Here is a 21,265-nt window from a genome sequence, read left to right on the forward strand (position 1 = left end):
AGTATAAGCATATGGAAATAGTTCACTCCATATCCTACTAAATATGTTAAAACTCAGATTTAAAAGTTAATTCTTGACCTTGGAAACAGTAGTTGACAAAACTATTTCAACATAAGGTCCACTTGTGTAAATGCTCGAGAATTTGTTCTGGAGCTTTCAATCGTATGACAGGATGGTGTTGCCCTGGTGGTGAGCTTGTTTGGTCATATACGGTATATAGACCATGTCAAAAGTGTACTAAAGTGCAGTACTTAATAGTGCAATAAGCTTACTTAGTTACTTTCCACTGCTACACAAAAATAAGATAACATAAGATACAACTTTATTTCTGCAGAAAATTGTTCATTTTGTTGTAAAAATTACAATTTTAATATATTTTTCTTAGCCAATATGGACTTCACATCCATACAGTGCAAGACATGGACTGTATTTTCCTGCTTGTGCTGGATTGACAAATGCAGGGTTTGCCATTCTGGAAATAAACTGTCACTGACTGATGATAAACAAGTATTTGAACACAGGCCAGCTCAGACTGACCTCAGTCTGCACACACACTTACGGTATGGTGCTTAAAACGCCCACAGAGGAGAAACTGTCATGCCAATCATAAATGAAGACAACTGAGAAGATGTGTCTGTCTGGAACCTGAGAGTGAATTGTGAATCAGTTCAGCTCTCTCTAGTATGTATTGCCATATTACTCTCTCTCTCTCTCTCTCTCTCTCTCTCTCTCTCTCTCGCTGATGGGAGGAGCGCAGCGCAGCTCCTCTCTGTATAAGAAGTGTTGGACGTTCAACAAGGGATTTTACACAGCTACTCAGGAGAAACGAAATGATCTGCCCTGGAGCCGCAGCAAAATGCTGGATGGACACCTACTCCTGGGATGGTTATCGTTCACTGTCATAGTGTATCTTCTCAACTTGCCTGGACCAACCGCAGCATATTTCGGGTAAGGACTGGCAGACATACAGACCGACATAGCCTACAGTGATGCATGATGCTGCTTTCATTGATTTGATTGGTTCCTGAAATACATAGCAGGTAAAAACTTTGTTCCTACTTTAAACTTACTGAAACTATTTTTTAACGCAATTTTATTTAGCGACTCTGGAGCAAAAACATTTGATTTGTTCTATGAGTTGTTTTGATTGCATTAATATCCGCGGGTCAGTGAGGTGTCATTTGGCGGGGGTTGAGCAGCGCTCAGCGGCCCCTTGCAGCTGGGTGCTGCAACAGGTTGTCTGCACATGATTTGGCCTCACTGAAGCTGCTGACAATTAAAAAAAAAAAAAAAATGACAGGGTCAGCTCTTAGCAAGCCCATAAACACAGCATATATTATAGGTAAATGCAGCCTCGGAGTAATGTTGGCCAAGGAGAGTTCACCCCATTCTTTCCCTGACAATTGAGCCAGCGCCCACTGTAAAGTAACCCCTGGCACGTTTGAATGGCAGGTAGCGGTCGAGTGATTATTTTGCTGAAACACTTGTAAAATCATATCCTTAGTCGACTCTGAAAACTGCCGCGGAGCGAAAGGTGATTGTATATGCCTCAGACTCCACAGCTGGTAACAATAAAGCAATCTGACTGACTGAACTGGTGGCCGAAACGTCTGCTCAGCTTGCACAGAAAATTCCCCCATCCAGCATAAACATCACACAACTCTGGCAGGGTTTTTTTTCTTCCTGCTGCCTCCATCAACTTTAAACAACACTTGGAACACGTGTTAGGAAATTAATCAGAAACATTTAGCGTTTCATGTATCATGTCATATAGACAATAATGTTTAATTTAGAAAGAGCACAAGGGTGTATATTTCAAACTAAGCAATTCCCAGGGAATGCCTTGGATTATAGGTGTAGCCCACTATGACCTCCACTTCAGAGTGCCTACTAATGCACTGAACTCCAGTTTGCCTACTCACATGAACTGCACTCTTAGCTTTTTCTTAAGTTACAGAAGAGCATTAACCCTGCAGGGAAGCCAAGGTTGTTCAAATGAGGTCAGCATGTCAGGTGGAAGAGCAGCCATGTTTCACCTGCAACTGAAGAGTTTTTATCCAACACATAATCTTTACAAACTGACAGAACAAAATGTACCAAGGTGGCATGTCACACTAAAGCACGGAAGCAAGATCTGGGTGCTTTTCCATAGTATCTAATATCTGTGTTGATGGGTGTTGTTAGTGCTCCCCTTGGCTGCAAACAGAGCAGACGTGCACAGAGACAAATGGCTGTAGACTGTGGAGTGATGACACTTGAAGCCTTTCCAGCAGAGTCAAATTTATAGTTCTGTAGGCATGGGTGTTGTGCAGGATCCAGGAGTGTTAAATGATCTGGGAACAGGAAGTGTCCCCTAAGGGCCCATTAGACTTGTGTGATAGACCTGTCTACCTGTTGAAGTGGGTTTTAGCTTCTCCTGGGTGTATAGGCTATCTTCTTAAGGTAAGGTATGTTGGTATAAAATAATAAGTTATGTTGGTATAAAAATCTTACAAAAATTTAAAAACAAAAAGAAAAAATATATAAAAAGAATAGCAATTTGGGGAGTACTGAGTCATTTTCTAGATATCAAACTGTCTGAATAAACCTGATTGTTGTGATTTACACAGTTTTTTACATGCCTGGGTAAATGTTGTTCTCTTGGCTGTTGGACCGAAGAGTTGGCACTCATGTGAGTGATGTAAACATGCTGTACGACAACTGTAATATCTCTGTATGATGGAAATATCTCGGTCCTTCTCAGTACAACGTCATCATCTCTAATGCTCATGCACATATCAAGTACTTTCTGTCTTTGGTTTCAGCTCCAAAGTTGCATTAAAAAGACAAATGTAACCCTGCACTCTGTTTCTGTCTCCCTCCCTTGGCAGGCAGTATGTATTAAGGCTGACGTGCCAAATTGGCACTCACATCAGCCTTAATGGTCCTAATGGCAATGCATATTTACTTATTCAGTTAGTACTTGTTTTCAATTCCCTATGTCAGTCTGTTTTTTTTATCTGTGGCCTGTGTAGTGCAGCGAGACATGTGGTATTACGATACTCCCAGATTTATTATTCCGTGGTTCAGTGAGGAGGGAATATGAATGAGTGTCCGTGAATGATTTAGCCCTGCAGCTGAGGAACATGAAACATACTGAAAGAGCCTGCACAGGTGACACAGATACAAAATGTGACTGCCCTGTGGCCAACTTCCCAGAAACTCGACACCGGTGACACTCCAGCACAGTCTAGCTCAGCTTTGACTGTGGAACACACTAGTACAAACCTGTTCAAATAAATATTCCATGAGCATGAGGCATCCTAGGGCCTCTTGAGTACTGATTTACTCAAAATAGAGGGTCAATGTTGCATACCCAATTTCCAGAGTGCGGTGGAGCGTAAGTGTAACATAAACACAATCTCTCCTGCCCATAGTCTGCGCAGTCGAGGGTGGGGTGGGATTCCTGGCGTAGTCAAGCACCCGCTTAAATTGTCATCCTTTGCCACAAGAATGTGAGCACTCGTTTTCTTTCCCTCAGCCTGTTGTGGCAGGTGCTGGTTCTGCTTAATCCGTTATCATTAGAGTTTGAATCGTAGATGTAGGCTGAGCTTCCGTTACTTGATTTGATAGGTTGCAGCACCTTGATGAGATATTGTGTAAACTGTCAGAGACGGAAGTAATTTGTTTGCTCAGTTGACCCTGTCGGGGCTCAGAGGGCTCTCTGAGATGACTGTTGGTTTAAATTTGAGTTTTTGTAAAAGGCATATCATTCAGTGGTCTTGTAAACTGTGCTGAATGCGAGTCCTAACACTGAGTCAAGAGTTTGTTTTTATTTAGTTCATGTGCGACATATACAGGAAGGCTGCCCACAGTCATGCAACTGGGATTAACCAATCACAGAGGCACTGCAGCATCCGGAAGAAGCAAATATAGTGGTTTAATTACTGTGATATCCTTAAACACTCTATCTGCATTTAGTTCCTGAACAGAGCTGATACCCTTTCAGAAAGTATTATTGTTTTCAGCGCTCCATTAAGTGAGGCAGAATGCCAAAAACAACAGGATAACAAATGGGATGTGTGTACATTTACTGTGGAGGAGGGATTTTTCAGTTTATAGCTGTAAAAGGTTTTTATCACTGTGCTGAATTAGTTCCTGGTGTGTATCAAACGGTGTGTGTTTTAAAGTTTAAAGAAGCCACATTTCTTTCGCACAGAATTGTTACAAGTTGTTTTTGAAAAGGCTCCATGTAAACATTTCCTTTGGTTCCCTTCTCTTTCTCCCCTCCCGTCTTTTAGTTTGCCTGCCTCATGTGCGTGCCGGCATCCCTGCAGTGGTTTGTGGGGAGCTGCTGGGTGATTACCACTCATTAGGAGCAGCAGAGTTAGTGTGGGCTCAGGCTGGCGATGCCTGGCAGACAGTGGTGGCGGGCGTCTCATTACCAGGCCTTAAGGACTGATTAGCCCTGACGCGCAGCAGGGCGGGGAGCACCATTGATAGAGGGATTTCCCAACTTCATAGGATATCCTGTGGCTACAGCCACACCTCAAAGGGTATCACTTTACTGTGAGCCAAGAAGATAGGATTCTCTCAGCACTAGCGCTGTGACCATGTAGCCTGGTGAGATCATGCAACCCTGGAGGCTTAGATAACGGCATGGCCTCTGAAAAGAGAGAGCTTTGTTTTCTTTATATTTCTGTTTGATAAATCCGGATTTGAGCTAAGCTGTGCTTTGAGTGCTCTGCTCTATAACATCCCCGTGGAAAGGCCTGCTATGCCTGTGGATGCCACAGGGCGGTGCAGCGCCTTCTGAGAGTGCAGGATGGTCCTCAATCAGCACTTTGTAACCTTTTTGTGTAATAGTAGGAGAGTGGGAAATGAAATGAGAAAACATCAAATGTAAAGGCAGCCAAGTCTGTGAAAAATAATTTAGGAAAAGAAAATAGTTCTACGTATGCTTAGTTGTGGTCAACCTGCATGACATGTACAAAGTGTCTTTCAACTTACAAAGCAAAAAATCCCCTCTCTGCAGAGAATATCATGTCTTCTCTAAACTAAGATGCACAGCCTTACTGTTTAACAGGTTGAATCGTCAAAATTTGCAGAGTAGTACACACCTATGTTATGGAGGTTTCAGTGGTGTCTGTAGTGGGTTGTTATGGGGCTCATACTGTATAATAACATGGTTGTTCTGAATATTTTTAAGATTACATGGTTTGGTTAGTATTTTAAAATGTGTTTGGCCAGCTCACATCACACTTACAGTTCTGGTGTCATCAGCATGCCGAGGAGACCGCAGCTAAGACATATTTGATTTTAAAATGACTGTCCCAACAGTCAGCTGTGCACTTCATTGGTGGATAGTGAGAAAATATGGGAAGGAAACTCTTGTTGGTAATGCATGATGATCTTTGCAGATGGCGCTGGAGACATGGGCAATTTGAAAAACAGGAAAACTAATATAAACTCAAGATACTTTTAGTGGTCAGGCATTGAGGAGATGATGCTAGTTAGTGTGACCACTATGTCCTGTGTTTTCCATCCTTGACCACAGGCGTTTTCTCTGCCTGGTTTGTGGGGATAAAAGAGACATGGCACTTTACATACCTGCCAAGATTAGCAGATTGACAAACCCTAAATAAGGATTTGGCCTTATAGAGATATCTGTGCATTTGTCATGTCTAACATTGTTTTATTATTATCTTTTGTCAATTTTCACAATTTAAAACGTCTTTCGTTTTTAATGTCATGCACCTGTTTGCAAAGATTAATAATTTCATAAAGGATGAAAGAAATTTCTTCATACCATTTCAAAACTGCAGGGTTAGACTTTCACTGGACTTTATCAGGACGTACATCTTGTATAAACACAATCATATAGAAGCCTGACCTGACATGCACTCAGATACTCTACTCAAATGGTGTGTTTGCCAAATGGGTGTTATTACATAGACTAAGGTTTGCCCCAAAAGGCATATTTATCCATAAAGCCTGAGCTTTAGTTTGAGAATGGACACAGTCAGACGTACGCTAACATGAATGGGCCTAGGCATGGCAAACGATCTGCGCTGTGATTAACCCTGAAGTAGATTAGTTCACATTGAAATGGTCCATTTGCATGACTTTCAACTGGTTGCTGCTGCTTTAATCATCAATCAGTTGTCAAGAGTCAAACCTTTTCACTCCAGGCGATAAATTAGCTGTGTGTACATGCACAGAAACTCATGCTTCTGGGGAATATTTGTCAGGTGAGGCACATTAACAACACTTTCCGTCTTTAACTTTGAAATTACTGTCACAAACATGACTGTTTGATGCATTTTGTACGTCTATGAAAAGTGATATTTGTATGTTCAAATGAATGATGCAAAATGAATTCCAGTCCAGACAATAAATTACCATATTGTATCATACAACAAGTGTTCAAACTTCAATATTTCAGATTAAAAACAATAACCTGTTGCATTTGGGTTCTGTAGGCCTTTCACGAACAAAAGTAATCATTCAGTAGTAAGAGCAAATAACCGTTAATTAACTCAGCCACTTGTAGTTACTGAGGCATGAGTGATTCAAAACAGCAACTGTTTTGTTTTGGATTTTGCGGTTTGACTTTGCATGCTCAGTTTATTCACAGGAGTGCTTTTGCCCAGTGTAAGAGGAATGAACAAACCTGATATTTCCAGTCTCTGCACACTTAAATGTAAATATCTTCTTTATAGGTTATAGTCAAACTGTTTTGCTCTCTCACTAAATTACCATAGTCTGGGTCTTGTGTCTGCATGTGCGAAGCGGTTAAAGCCGAATACAGTATGTGTGCCTGAACGTGTTTGGTGCGTCGGTGCGCTGGTACAGGGCTGCTCTGTGCCATGGTGTAGGCTAGAACAGGGGAGTCATGCGGACACTGCTGCGCGCCCAATCTGTGCCAGTCACACAGTGACTATAACTGAGCTGCTGACCTTAGAAGCCTTGAGTTCTCACATAGCAGTTAAACCTCTTACCATGCCCCACACTCCCATTCCCAAACCTGGTCCTGTAGTCCTACTGCTCAGCTACCAGCGCATGCATTCACGGCTGTGGATTAAAAAATTAGGCTGAGCAGTAACGTTTCCCCCTTTTTTATGAATTAAAAGACAGATATTTTTCTGGTTTAACTTTTTGTGTGGAATGAGAATACAATGACTTAAAAGAAAATATTCCTAATGCAGCATGCCATTCACATTTAAAATATCAAGAGAGTACATTAGTACGTTAGTGGGAGTAGTCTGACACGGCATATGTGGATTGTAAATGATCAGAAGGGACAGCAGATGACATAACATTGGGTCATATCCTGTTAAGTCCTACAAGATAGCGGACTTTCCCCCCCTCACATTGTGAATAGCAGTGCTTCTAGATGTTGCATGACATCCCCACTATGCTGAAAGGCTCATTACTCAACTAATAATGACTTACTAAGTCCCAGGCCAGTACCACTTTGTTTTCAAAGGCGTTCATGTTACTGTACTGTGTCAACCCCAGATTGTTAGGAGTAGTCACAACAACCCGTGCTTTTCAACCAGTGACTAAACTTATCTTAGCCTTGTAGATAATAGTTTACTCTTTCCTCTATCTCTGGTTTTAAGGACTTGGGGAATGAATTGTGTTGGGGAGAAAATATCTGAGTTCAGTGCAGAATTTAGTCTCTTCTGAACTTCTTGGAGGTGGACAATAGCCTGGAGACTTCTTGTACCAGAGAGTCATTTGACACTGATTCATGGTTTCTTCAATTATTCAAGTTTAAGCTGTGGAGCACATTGTCAGCTATAGTTAGAGTGGGCCAGAGGGAAAACACCACACACATACACATTCCTACAACCTCTGGCATGGCTTGGGCTGTGATACACCAGATGGGACTTGGGCAGGGTGGTCTGAAGTTCATCCAACATTTCTGAGAAAAGCACACACTTCCCACCCCCCCAAAAAAGGAGCATTTTAAACACTGTGAAGGTAGAAGGAAAAAGTGAAAGAGAGAAAAGTAGATCAGCACTGGCGAGTTTAATTTCCTACAGAAACTCAATGTTTGATTTTTTTAAAATATGTACAGATTAATCTCAGGTGAGCACGGTAGTTTGTCTTCATGACAGCTGAACTGTTCCAGGACACATGTTCATGTCCGTCATTGTCTTGTGTAGGTTACGTTCGTAGACAGCGGTGGTTTTGTCTACAGGAGGCTTTGTTTGAGCCAACAGCTGGGCGGAATGATTGGCATTCGTTTAGAGTAATCGACCGGTGGGAATAGGGTAAGTTCGGAGAAGAGGGGGAAAAAAGAGAAGAAGGAGGAGGGGGGTAAATTGTGATCTACGAGACACCAGACCACACAACCTGCAAGTTCAGGCTGATGGAGAAACTGTGGCTTTTGTGCTTTTTCTGCCTGGGCGCGTTCAGCCACAACTGGCTCTTGTAGGTGTTGACTTAAGGTAGTAGTGCCCGTATGCATGTGCACATGCACGCATGCACACACACACGTGTTTATGCTTAGTACATACACAAACATAGCCAGCACCTTTTAGCCTTGTGGAGTGAAGCTGATAAACAGACTTTGCCAAAACACTTTTCCGTTTTCATTTTGGTAACTTATTGGTATTTTCAAACAGTTGAAACACCAAAGAGAGTAAAGTATTTATCTTGACATTATTGTTAGTATTACATGTTTAAAAACTGTAGGAGAATAGGTATCACCAGTGTACATCAATAAGAATGTAGGAGGGACAACTGACATTTCTGTTAAAGCCATTTATTGTTACTATGCACACATTTAGAGCGATAAGAGATGATGAGGCTTGGCGTTTTTTTTATCACGCACAAGGGGGCCCTCACATGCTGCTTCTTGTGGCTGCCAGCCAGAACAAAGGAAATTGGCGGGACTTATAGAGTAGACCATTACTTAGGAGTGAGTGAAGTCAGGTGAGAATAGACCCTTAATTAGAAGTGAATGAAGTCAGGTGAGACTGGGTGGATCCATGCCATGGAAGTAGGCGGAGGGTTACTGAATAGTATGGCTCTATTCTACTGTGAATGTGTGCAGAAGTTGCAAAAATGTCTCTGATAAGAGAAAAAAAACATCTAAATAGGGCAACAACGAGAGCCCTGGTAGTGGACTTTTGAGAGTTGAAAGTAAAAAATAACAAAATCAATAATATATCGGCCAATAATCATTTTTAAGGCATACTAGAAAAACTTGAAGAATTCCATGAATTATGTTTTTGTTAAGGAAAGAAGGGAACATTTTACAGTTAAAAAACTCAGTACTCTCTGTTGGACAAACTTTGTAATGGTGACACTGTTACCTCAGACATATTTTTGGCATTTCTGTACTTCAGTTTCTTGTGCCAACATATCAGTGATAAGCTAAAATAGGTTTATATATTGTCCCGTTTGATAGTCCAGCTGTGAATATTTTTTTTTATTACTCATCAACTGCAAATCTTTACATTTTAAAAAGCTGGAACCAATGATTGAATGAATTGTTTTAGCACTGCATCTAATAGATTATTTGTAAATATATCTATCTAAACATGGACTGAGCCACCTTTGTTTATATATGGTTGTGTGAGTATATGAATAACACCAGCAGTTACAAAGCTACAGCATGTGTCTGTGAACCCTATACACGGAGCAGGCAATTCAATTAGGCCAAAAAAGTTAAAGTAAGAGAGATGATGTTTGCCACTATCTAAGAGTTTAGGTATTATTACACCTCCTTAACTATTTACATACTAAACCAGTGAAAAACGAGCAGAATTACCAGCTGAGGGTCACTTCCAGGCCTGTAATGTAAAGCCAGAGAGGGAGTGATGATGGCAAAGTTTAGTACTAGTCAATGATTTCTTTGAGGGATCGACTCCGCTGTGTGAAATGAGGCGTTTTCACTGAACCCGCTGCCTTGGAAAATGTACATAAAGTAAAAGTTACGGCCAATGGGAAGTGCTGACAGGTAAAGAGAAAGGACTAAACAAACTCCGGTGTTACTAAGTGAAAGACAGTGCAGGAGGCGCAGTGTGAGAGTGGGGCAGTGATGTCTGCGAGGAGTGTGTAGAGGCAAGTGTGTGAATGGAAAAAGCAAAGCTGAGCAAACATCAGCAAGAATCCCACCTCACGTAGGATAATAATGAGTTTTATATGTTGGTGTTATATTCCACGTGTAATTGGTGTTGCTGTGCCAACACCTCAAACAAAAACACCTACCATTTTCGGTCCATGATGTGAAAACAGAGTTACATGTTCTTACTTTCTAATTCAGTGTGGCAGAGATACTGTGTAGGTCCCTGAACATCACTTAGTCTTTAAATATGTTTGGGGATAAGCAACTGTAAACTGTACTTTCTAATAAGGTGCCCTTTATAAAGGGTTTATAAGTTGTAACCAATGGCTGTATTAATGGCAGAAGATAATTCATTAGTGCTTTATAGATCAGTTATTAGATGAACAGATTTCAGGTTTCCAGGTTGTGAAGAATTGTATATTCTATTTGGTATTTATTTTGTACAGCTGAAAATGTTTGCTGATTAATTGAATAGTCGATCAACAGAAAATGAATGCACGCAATCATTTTAAAAATTGATTCGTTTGAAAGCAATAACCCCCAACATTTGATTTTATTTTTTATTTTTTTATATTCAATTTCTTTGTGTTATATATTTGTAGATTAGTGACTATCGTATGGCTCTTTGTACAAAACAGGCTGATTCAAGACTTCACCATGAGCTTTTTTTCTGTTTTCTGACATTTCATAAACCAAACAATTAATTGATTAATGGAGAAAATGATCATTTGATGGAGCCCTAAAATGTTGGAAATGGAGCGTTTTAGACAGAGGGTGAATACAGGTATATTCAGACAGACAGTTTGAAAAATATGTTTTTTGAACATTAAAGCATGTAAACATGTTTTAGTAGAAACCCAAAATACAAGTATGAACCTGGAAATTATTAAAATATATCCCCTTTAATGCCTTATCTGTTGGATTACGGTCCAGATCCACTGCAACATTTTTTTTGTGGAAGGAAAGTGGTGATATGGTTCTATCAGTCAAGGGGATTTTTCCCTTTCTGGCAACTTAAAAATACTGTTTGTATTAATGGCTTTTAACTGATCTATGTAGCTTTAATACAATATGTATTAACCCTTCATAAAGCCATGAGTTACAGTTTATTAGTCTATATCCACTTCCGGGATTGCTACGGTGCCGCAGGCCGGATGCATTTCTTTTCGCGGATGTCCGTTACCTTCCGCTTTCTTTGTGTTGGAATTCTAAACTCCGGTGGATTTATGAGGACTATGGTTAACTGCTCCTAAGATCTCTGCAGGGTAAATCCAGACAGCTAGCTAGACTATCTGTCCAATCTGAGTTTTCTGTTGCACGACTAAAACAACTTTCGAACGTACACGTTCCACCAAAACAAGTTCCTTCCCGAGGCTATTTGGCAGCGGCTACATCAGGAGCTTAGCGCTGCCCATGACAATTGTGATTAGTTTAAAGGAATGCCAATTAACCAGAGCACGTTTTTCTCCTATCCTGGAATGCTGTGTGGACTAACCAGACCCTCCTCCGCAGCGCTGTGGAGGATGGTCCGGCAAAGCGAGACTACAGTTTATAAACCCTCTATGAATAGTCCATTGTCAAAGATGACATGTGGTTGGGTTTTTACATGTTTTCTCCTAAAGGTCGTCATTGTTATGGGAAAACAAATTATTTCCTTTTGACAGAAGATTTCAAGTTCAGATTTGTAATGATTTTTGTGATTCAGCCACTGTGCTGTCTTCCAATTCTCTTTTCCTCTAAGTGAGTTGAATAAGTTCATTCTTCAGCAAACAGCAGTGTGATATTTCTTCTTTTTTGCAGATCACCATATTGGAATGTGGGACCCTTTTGTGTGACAGCAGGGGTCATGGTCCTGCATCCAGTGAAAATATTTTATTTGATTTCCAGTTGAATTAAAGTTGTCAACTCTGTTTAATAAACATATAATGTTGTAGAAATCAAAAAGGGCATCCAGTAATAGATAATAGACACAAGAAATGGATTACATCTGTATACTCTCTGACTATTTTCTGGTCTGCCACAGAGTGGAAACATGCACAAGAGCGAGCTACGGCCAGTAGTTTCTTCTCTGGAGACGTGAAGTGTTTCTCCGCTCTCAAATCTCTCCCCTCCATGCTTTGCCTCTGGGCTGTCTTTGAAACTAGCTAGAAATATGCCTTTGTGTAAAAAAGCCGCAGAGACAGTAGTGCTGAGATCAGTCTCATGTCATCTTTGGCCTCCCTCCAGCTGCGCTCAGACAGGCGTACGTCACACAGACAGTTGAGGCCTGTCACTCTAATGGTCTCTTGTTTTTGCAGGCATGTGGGCATTTGGAAGATTGGACGCTGATACGTGTAACTATGCGCGCCTTACCGAGGAATGTGCACGTCAGATTGGTGGTATTAAGTAAATTAAGACCACCATTTGATAGTTGGATCTCTTTGCCAATCTGTATGTGTATATATACAGTGTATGTATGTATGTATGTATAGTATGTATGTATGTGTGTGTATGTATGTATGTAGATATATATATATATATACACACACACATATATATATATTAGTATTTATGTATGTGTATATATGTATATATTTATAGAGTATACATTTAATTCAAATGTGCTTATTTTATTGTTTTCAGTATTGCAGACATATGCAGTAGTGAACTGCTTCCCGGTGTAGTGTGAATTTGAAATACATCTTAAAATTGACATGATTCTTAATTCACCACTGGTATTTCAAATGGACTTAGGCAGGTACCCCACGTGGCGCCTACATTCAATTCCTGTCTCCTTGCTTGCCATAGAAATGTTGTGAAACGGTTGTCAGTCATATGTAACATACCGGGTCAGCTGAAATTGTTTGTTTTGGCACTTTGAATATGTTTCCTTGGCATTGTTAACACAGTGCATTTTAACAAAGCATGAGACAAACAAGAGGAAAATATTTTTCACAGCGAGACAGTTCTCGTGCATTGTGTATGCTTCACTCTGTACGCCTCAAACCATACATTTTTATACTCTCTAAGTGTGTTGGGAGAGCAATCTCTGTCAAGACACAGCTTGCCAGGTTTCCATTTGAAAATTCATAGCTGTCAGACAAGTTAAGGAAAGGCAAACACACTTTTTAAAAAGGAAACCATTTGACCCAATCAGAAAGCAAATCCTGATGCCTCCTTTTTAATTTGACTGCTCGGATTTTCAACCAGGCCATGAATGCTTAGTAAAGACAATATCGTATAGCATATGTGAACTATTAAGTCCATTGGTATGAAACAGAGGACTCGAGGGGAAACATTTCAGTCAGTTATTGGACTTATTAAAACAAATCTCATGTTGAAGAACTCCTGTGACCTTCTGCTAGAGGATGAAGTGAAAATGAGTGGTGACAGAATCTTCTCTGAAAAAGAGTAATGAAGTCAAAAATGTAAGTAATGTAGCTCACCGATCAACACTCCTGCTCCATTAACTAAAGCAGTGTGGACATCCAGCAGGTGCTCTGCACATTTACAACAATATTGCAGAATCATTTCTGTTACACTGATCCATTAGGTTACTCTTAACAGTCTTATAGTTGGACTTTTTACGTGCAAGAAGGGATGGACAATTCATGATTGATCATGGGTGTCATGGATTGTTTCTGTCGAGACATTCATATGCAAAACTCTGTCCTTTTTAATCCTTTTTTTTTGCTCACTTTTTTTTACAAAGACTTAATTTTCCAGTGAAAGCAAAAAGTAGTAGTGAAAGAGTCCTGCATTTCATTAGGGCAGCATTAGGCGAGGTGTCAATCCATTTACAAATGTGTCCTTTAAATGTCCCAAGTCCGTCTGTGAAGGCACGTTGGTCAGAGGACTTGTGCTTTTGTGAGTTCTGTAAATCCATTTATTCTTCAGTTTCACTTTAAGGGTGTAAAGGAGGCCAGAAATTCCACATAATGAACAACTACGGTGCCAATCCTGTCAGTTGGTGTGACCAAAATGGTCACAGGCTGACAGTCATGTCCCCTATGTGTGTTTATGAAAGTAATGCTCTGCTCTCCCCATCACAACCTCAGAACGCTGGTCGTTGGTTTTGCCAGCTATGTGGCAGTCCCCGCTTTGTGTGTTTTATATATGCTTCCCTTAAATAAACTGATGAAAGGAGTTCAAGTCTACCACATGTTCTCCATACCATGTTTAGAATTGAAACTTCTGCTTGTTATATTTCACTTTTGCTATGGAGCATCTATAATGAGAGTGTAAATCCTGCAGTGTGATCATGTTTAAATCTATACAATGCTGCTGTGAGTGACATCCCCCTCCCCCCCTCGGGATACGATATAAATATTAAACCAAGTATCCGCTGGCTACTGTTTCACATGTACAGTGTGACTGTCAGGTTCACTGCATGCCTTTGTTTAAAATATGTCCCCATACTGTGACTTCATTAGTGTGTGAGGTCTAAAACAGGGACAAAACGGTGTCAGGAACTTCTTATGTAAAGAAAGAACTCTTCCACCTCTGCAGAGAATTTGCTCTATACACAGACACGCCTGTGCTGGAGGTTGATCTCAATCTCCAGCAAATGTTGAATTCCCCAGAACATTAACCAGCGAACAGCTGAATTCATTTGAACATTAACCAAACTTTTGAGCATTATATGCCCCAGCTGCGCTTCCTGTGCTGTTTGTGTAGTATATCTTTGCAACACTTACTGTTTATCCAAGAAGGTCAGCATCCTGTGTTTTATTGGAACCTTTATCAAGATGAATCCACTCCCTCTCAGTGCGCTGTTTTAACTGACCTGAGTGTGTCTGTGATCTTTCCTCTAGGTTGACAGGTAATGAACCGTTGTCTATCCTGCCACTGAACTCTCTACCAGAGGAGAACGTGGGCAGAGCCCACTACAAGCTGTGCGACCGGCTCAAACTGGAGAAGAAGCAGCGCAGGATGTGCAGACGAGACCCGGGTGTGGCTGAGACCCTGAGAGAGGCCATCACCATGAGCGCACTAGAATGCCAGTATCAATTCCGCTTTGAGAGGTGGAACTGTACCTTAGAGGGGCGCCACCGAGCCAATATATTAAAGAGAGGTATGGGGTTTCATTTTCACACTTAGGAAGGCTACTGAAGAATCTGTGTATTTTACTCCCCTGTGGTAAAAATTGAAAATGAAAAATATTATTAAAGGAACTCTCTGATAGATTTTGGTGCACCAAACTCTTTTTCTATTTTCCTGCCTCTAATTTGTCACTCTCCAATGGGCTTTTCCAGGATTTAAAGAGACAGCCTTCCTGTATGCCATCTCCTCGGCGGGCCTAACCCATGCGATGGCCAAAGCTTGCAGCGCAGGACGCATGGAGCGCTGCACGTGTGATGAGGCCCCGGACCTGGAGAACCGCAAGGCGTGGCAGTGGGGAGGCTGCGGAGACAACCTCAAATACGCAAACAAGTTTGTCAAGGACTTCCTGGGCAAACGCTCCAACAAGGACCTGCGTGCACGCGTGGACATGCACAACACAAATGTGGGCATGAAGGTAAGAGTGAGAAGATGGCGATGCTTTATTTACGGGGCACTGCAATAAGTTTACGCATCAAAGTCATTTTTTCTAATAATGGGGAGTACTACTCAGCCCATGAAAACAGTTATATAATGTCTTCTGTGGCTCTGGAGGGATCTTACTAAAAACTGTGAATATTATTTAACTTACATCACTTTTACTTAAAGCTGCTCTAATAGATATTTTTATATCATCAAAGAATCAAACTTGTATGTGTAATCTGAAAGGCGTCACTCATAATCGCAAAACCAGGGACGAAAAGTTAAAAATATCTCGGCCTCTGCTGCATCGATTTTGACCGCTCTTGCTTTAATCTGTCTCTGTAATCTGTTGTGAATCCTAAAACTTTATGGACGTGCAATACTACATTGTTGGAATGACCCTTTATGGTCTCTATTTTTGCCATTCACTGCTTCATTGATTATCATATAGCTTGTCTGGGACTTTGACAGCAACAGCATTTTATTAGCTAAAAATTTGTCTAACACATTAAACGGTGATTTAGGGACTCAGGGATGTTACATTTTAGGGAGTAACGTTCAAAGGAAAGACAATCGTAAAGTACACAATCATTTTATAGCAGTATCTTTACACCAACTGTCATCTTAATTTGCCTTTTATTAAAGTAATAATTTCAACCATTTGAAAGCAAAATTGATATAATACACACATGAGGCCAACCAGGACACACTCATCAAGAAAACGGTTTGAATGGTGTCAGGGTTCATTTGGAGTCACAGACAGTATTTAAACAGAAATGTTGGCTGACCACATGAATCAGTTAAATGGTGGGAAAACTGTGATAATATAATACAGGTTGAGTTCTGTGCAATTATGTAGACAAACAGCAACATGAAGTGCCAAGTCATTGTGCGCCTTATCCCGGATATACTGTACTACCATATCTTTGGTTTTGCTTTTGTAATGCTGGAGTTTAAACATTACACAGCTGGTAAATGACTGCTGTCCCAGAAGAAACACATTATTCAAGTATACGGTTAGAATGACCAAAGAGGAATTTAATACAACCGCAGATAGAGTTTCATGAATCTCCAGGAAACCTGAAGAAAAGAACCTGATTAAAATAATTGCCACTGTACATTTGGTGAAATCTAAAAGTGCTCATTAGTCAATATTTGGTTTTCTCTCCAAGATTAGATAGGCAGCGACTCACATTTGTGCTCTGGCACAATTCAGCAATTGTTTGTGGTGAGCAAATGTGGGGTTTTCGTCTTGGAAGTGTTTTTAATAGTAAAATAAAATAGAGGGAATGGTCTTAATCTGTCAAGCCAAAGCAAACTTAAGGTTTGGAATATGTTGCTTTTACTCTGCTTTTCTCATATTGTAGCCATTTTCATTTTGGTTTCAACATGAATTATAGTAGAGGCACACTTCCCAAATGTTAGCAGACACAAACCTCTCCCAAAAGACCAATGCAGGCTCTTCCTTTTCAGCGTGGCTCTCCAAAATCCAATCTCTCAGGAGATTTAATTTGTGATAAAAGATTTACAACATTGTTTTTGCTCTTTTTTTTGTGATCTGCACATGTAGTGAGGTATACCGCAGTCTTTCGAGATGAATTCCCACACAGGACAGAGCTGGAATGTGCTAGCCTCGGCATCCCCCCGACATTTAAAAGCTGACCTATCAAATTTTCTTGACCTGCTGGTGTGATGAATATGCACTTCCTGTTCCCCGATCTCTTTCACAGTCTGAGAAAAGAACTGTAGATGCTATCCAAACTAAGACAATGTGTTATTGTCATTGATTTTCGCACATGCACTGCTTTTACTTTGTGGTTGATGCTCAAGTGAACTTTGGCTGACTGCGGAGAGGTCAAGTAGCGTTAAAATAATGTGCTGACGATCTTCATGTTTCGATTGCAATTATGAATGATTTTATTTAGAGAGAACTGTCTTTACTTTTCTTTCTCTTTCTTGAAATGACTTATTCTCTGGGTAGTGGCATAAATACCACACTAGAAGATTGAGTCGATCAACTCTGGGTTTAGAAAACAGATTTACAGTAAAAGAATAGTGCCCAGCATCTACATACGCCTTCTCTTTCCCATGGTTGTCTGAATGGATTGTCTATTTGAGAGTGCTTCTATAAGCATCATGATAACAGTCATTGAGTTTGATCAAAATGTAATCTGTGGTTATCAAAACAAAATCAATCTTTCCACCAGCTAATATTCTTTTGCACTTTAATACGAAGGCTTAGACAAAGTGTAATTTTGGTCTCCTTCTGAATTATGTTAATGATAGTTCACATGCAATATGTGAAGCCTCTGTTTTCCCTCTTTTTATTATATCAGAGAGAGCAGTGAATGTAATACTTTTCCACAGTGTCTTACATTCCTCCCAAACCACTGCACTCCACCCTCATCGTCTAATTGTGTGCATATTTGGGTAATCTTGGCTCTTTGAAATACTGCTTACTAAACACAGGCTCATTAAATGACATAGCTTTCATCACATTCCTTTAATGTGGCAGTTAACAGTATTTCATTGTCTCTGCCCCAGGTAATCAAGGCCGGAGTGGAGACCACTTGCAAATGCCATGGCGTCTCCGGCTCCTGCACTGTCCAGACCTGCTGGAGGCAGCTCCTGCCCTTCCACGAGATCGGCAAGCAGCTGAAGCAGCGCTATGAGACCTCCATTAAGGTCGGTAGCTCAACCAACGAGGCCACGGGGGAGGGAGAGATCTCCACAGGCCGGAGCCAGCAGCAGCAGCAGCAGCAGCAGCAACAGCAACAGCAACAGCAACAGCAACAACAGCAACAGCAACAGCAGCAGCAGCAGCAGCAGCAGCCCGTGCCTGGCCTGAACGATCAGATCCCTCGCACTATGGACTTGCTGCACATTGAGGACTCGCCCAGTTTCTGTAGACCCAGCAAGTACTCGTCGGGCACGGCAGCCCGTAAGTGCTATAAGGACAAGAACTGCGACGCAATCTGCTGCGGGCGAGGCCATAACACTCAAAGTAGGGAGGTGACCCGGCCCTGCCAGTGCCAGGTGCGCTGGTGCTGCTACGTCGAATGCAAGCAGTGCACACAGAGGGAGGAGGTCTATACCTGCAAAGGGTAAACCAGTGACCTGTCAGCCCCTGCGATCAGTGGAGCAGGAAAGATGGTTGTGTTGATGAGGAGTGGTTGTTTTTTTTTCAAACAAGATTTTGCTTCCACTGTCGGAACAGTGTTCTGCACACAAAAGAGGAGCGAGCTGATGGAGGAGCAATAAGCACTTTGAGGGATTTCTGTGGGTTGTGTTTCAGAGATCCTGTGGCCCCCGGGGTTTGCAGATTAAAAAAAAAACAACAACTTGGGTCATCTCAATCCTTTTTTTTTTTTTTTTTTTAAATCTTGACTTTCTTTACCTTGAAGAGAGAAGCTTTCATTATTTTTATTTTTTAAAATCCAATTGAATCTTTTCACAAGAAAACAGAGATTAGCGTCCAGCTAATGAGGATCCAACACAAGGACAGTAACACCAACAGACTGGTTTCTGGGGTCTTTCCCAAAGAAGAATGGTGTGTGTGTGTGTGTGTGTGTGTGTGTGTGTGTGTGTGTTTGTCAATCTTTACATGTGTGTTTGTACGTGAGCATGTGATAGCTAGTCTGGGGGGAGGGGGGTTTGAATAACGACTTTTATGGCGATAAAAACCATATTCAGAGACTGTTTAAAAAAAAAGAAAAAAAAGACAGGGTGTAAGATTTACTCTACTTTCACATATTACACTCACACACATTGTGTGTTTGCATATGTATGTACATAAATTCAGTTATATTGTAATAATATTATACAAGCCACTTATCTAACTATGTTAAAACAAACCACTAACCACACAAATGTTTTGTTGTTTGTGTGCTCTCGCTCATTTTTCTTCTTGATTCATGTTGACAAGGCCCTTTGGAAAGCAGAACACTTGTGTCCGTTGTCTTGCTGTGGATAATTTATAAATCTTTTGGGACTACTCCTTCACAGGGGGAAAAAAAATCTCATTTTTTCTCTTTTTTTTTAATTTTATATATAATATGAAGCTGTTAGTAAATGCATTAACAGAAAATAACTAAACCAGTCTGTTTAGGCTATTCTCGGCCTTGAGCAAACCAGTGTTCAGGGAATAACTTAAACCACTATAACTATTTGGAAAGAAATAGTGCAAATACAAATAATAACCAAGATGGAAATGACAGTGGCATTGTTATTACAGCCAACAACTTTGCAACAGGTGATCACGTGACCAGCAAACGGTCCACGTGCAACTCACATTAGATATTGTGGAGCTCTGCGGAGCTTAAATATATTTTATTTTTGTTTGTTTAACTTTTAATACTTTGAAGTTGTAAAGAAAACTGTGGAGAACTGGAGGAATGTAGCCCCCTACCATTTCACATCCTGCTTTCCTCTTCAGCTGCCACGATTTGATTGAGCCATATTCAACACATGTAGACATGCAGCATGTACAGTGGGAGCTGCATCGGTCAGACCAAACAGTATGGAGGCAACTGAGACGGAAATCTAACTTGACGGGTCTGCAGAGTTGCTCAAGTGAAATTGAATGCGTAAGTCTCATGACTAATATAAATATATTTTATTTTATTTTAAGACTAATATTTGTTTAATGTTCAGCAAATTGATGTCTAAATGCAAACGTTGGGGTTTTGCAAATCAGCTCTCTTCATTCAAAAGTCAGTGAAGTTGTTATAATACACGAGTTAATTTGCATTTTTATATTGTTGCTTGGCACAAAGTAACACAGTTGACCCAATGCAGCATACTAAACCCTGCCATGCAACTACAGTGACAGTTTAAAGGAGACGGTTTGGAATATACTCGTATTCACTTTGTTGCCGAGAGTTAGACGATCGATACCGCGCTCATGTTTAAAGCTACAGCTAGCCAGTTAGCATGTGTTTAGCATAAAGACTAGAAACATGAGAAATAACATGCTAATCAGTGAGCTTTAGAGATGCTTGTAGGCAGATGTTGTTACCTGTCAGTGTGCACATAGCCAGGCTAGCTGTTTTTTCCCTGTTTCCCGGCTTTATGGTGAGCTAAGTTAACTGGCTGGTGGCTGTAGTTTCATATTTACCGGACAGATATGAGAGTGGCATTGATCTTCTCATCTAATGCCTCTGAACACAAAAACAATGCAGACAATAATACTTTATTGTATTCTCAGCACCCAGCTTCTGGGAACATTATGTTATAAACTATAAGATATGCCTTGTTTTAGATTGGTGTGAATTAACTACTGAGTGAGGGACCCAGCTTTGTATTATAGCGCCATTCACGCACTGAAGCCCAAAAACCCTTTAAAGTATTTTAAGATCTGTATTTATGGATACAGTGCAGTGCAGAATTTAATTGTAAATAGCAAAGGTTTCTCCTGTGGTACAAAGACAAAAGTGAGGCACATGTTCAACTCTCACAAGCAACTGAAACAGAAATTGGTAGCAATGACTAGCTGCTGTAACAAGATGGTTACAGATTGTAGTCAGTGATGCAGCAACATGCCAAACATCCTTAAAAGTGTCTTTTACCTTTTAACAGATGGTTTAGTCTTTAAAGATGATTAGCACAATATTTGAAATTAAAGCACCGTCCTTGACAGCAGTATCAGGAAGAGAGCCTTGCATGGGCTTTTGTCCTGAGGAGATGAATTCCAAGCATTTT

At 40.7% G+C, this 21,265-nt stretch overlaps 1 protein-coding gene across 1 annotated transcript; it reads left to right on the plus strand.

The window, feature by feature from the left end:
* The first annotated feature begins 795 nt into the window (after positions 1-795).
* Positions 796-18,886, plus strand: wnt9a (wingless-type MMTV integration site family, member 9A). Its single transcript, XM_078264646.1, has 4 exons — positions 796-948; positions 14,857-15,116; positions 15,298-15,560; positions 18,110-18,886. The coding sequence occupies exons 1-4, from the start codon at positions 857-859 to the stop codon at positions 18,671-18,673; spliced, it is 1,179 nt and encodes a 392-aa protein (XP_078120772.1). The 5' UTR covers positions 796-856; the 3' UTR covers positions 18,674-18,886.
* The last annotated feature ends 2,379 nt before the right edge of the window (positions 18,887-21,265 follow it).

Source organism: Sander vitreus, chromosome 12 (genome assembly GCF_031162955.1).
Source record: "Sander vitreus isolate 19-12246 chromosome 12, sanVit1, whole genome shotgun sequence".
Classification (NCBI taxonomy): domain Eukaryota; kingdom Metazoa; phylum Chordata; class Actinopteri; order Perciformes; family Percidae; genus Sander; species Sander vitreus.

Excerpts from the sequence above, each read along its gene's own strand:
- wnt9a (XM_078264646.1), top strand. The coding sequence starts at position 857 with ATGCTGGATGGACACCTACTCCTGGGATGGTTATCGTTCACTGTCATA. Across the intron at positions 949-14,856 it reads CCAACCGCAGCATATTTCGG|GTTGACAGGTAATGAACCGT; the intron begins GTAAGGACTGGC and ends TCTTTCCTCTAG. Across the intron at positions 15,117-15,297 it reads AGCCAATATATTAAAGAGAG|GATTTAAAGAGACAGCCTTC; the intron begins GTATGGGGTTTC and ends GGGCTTTTCCAG.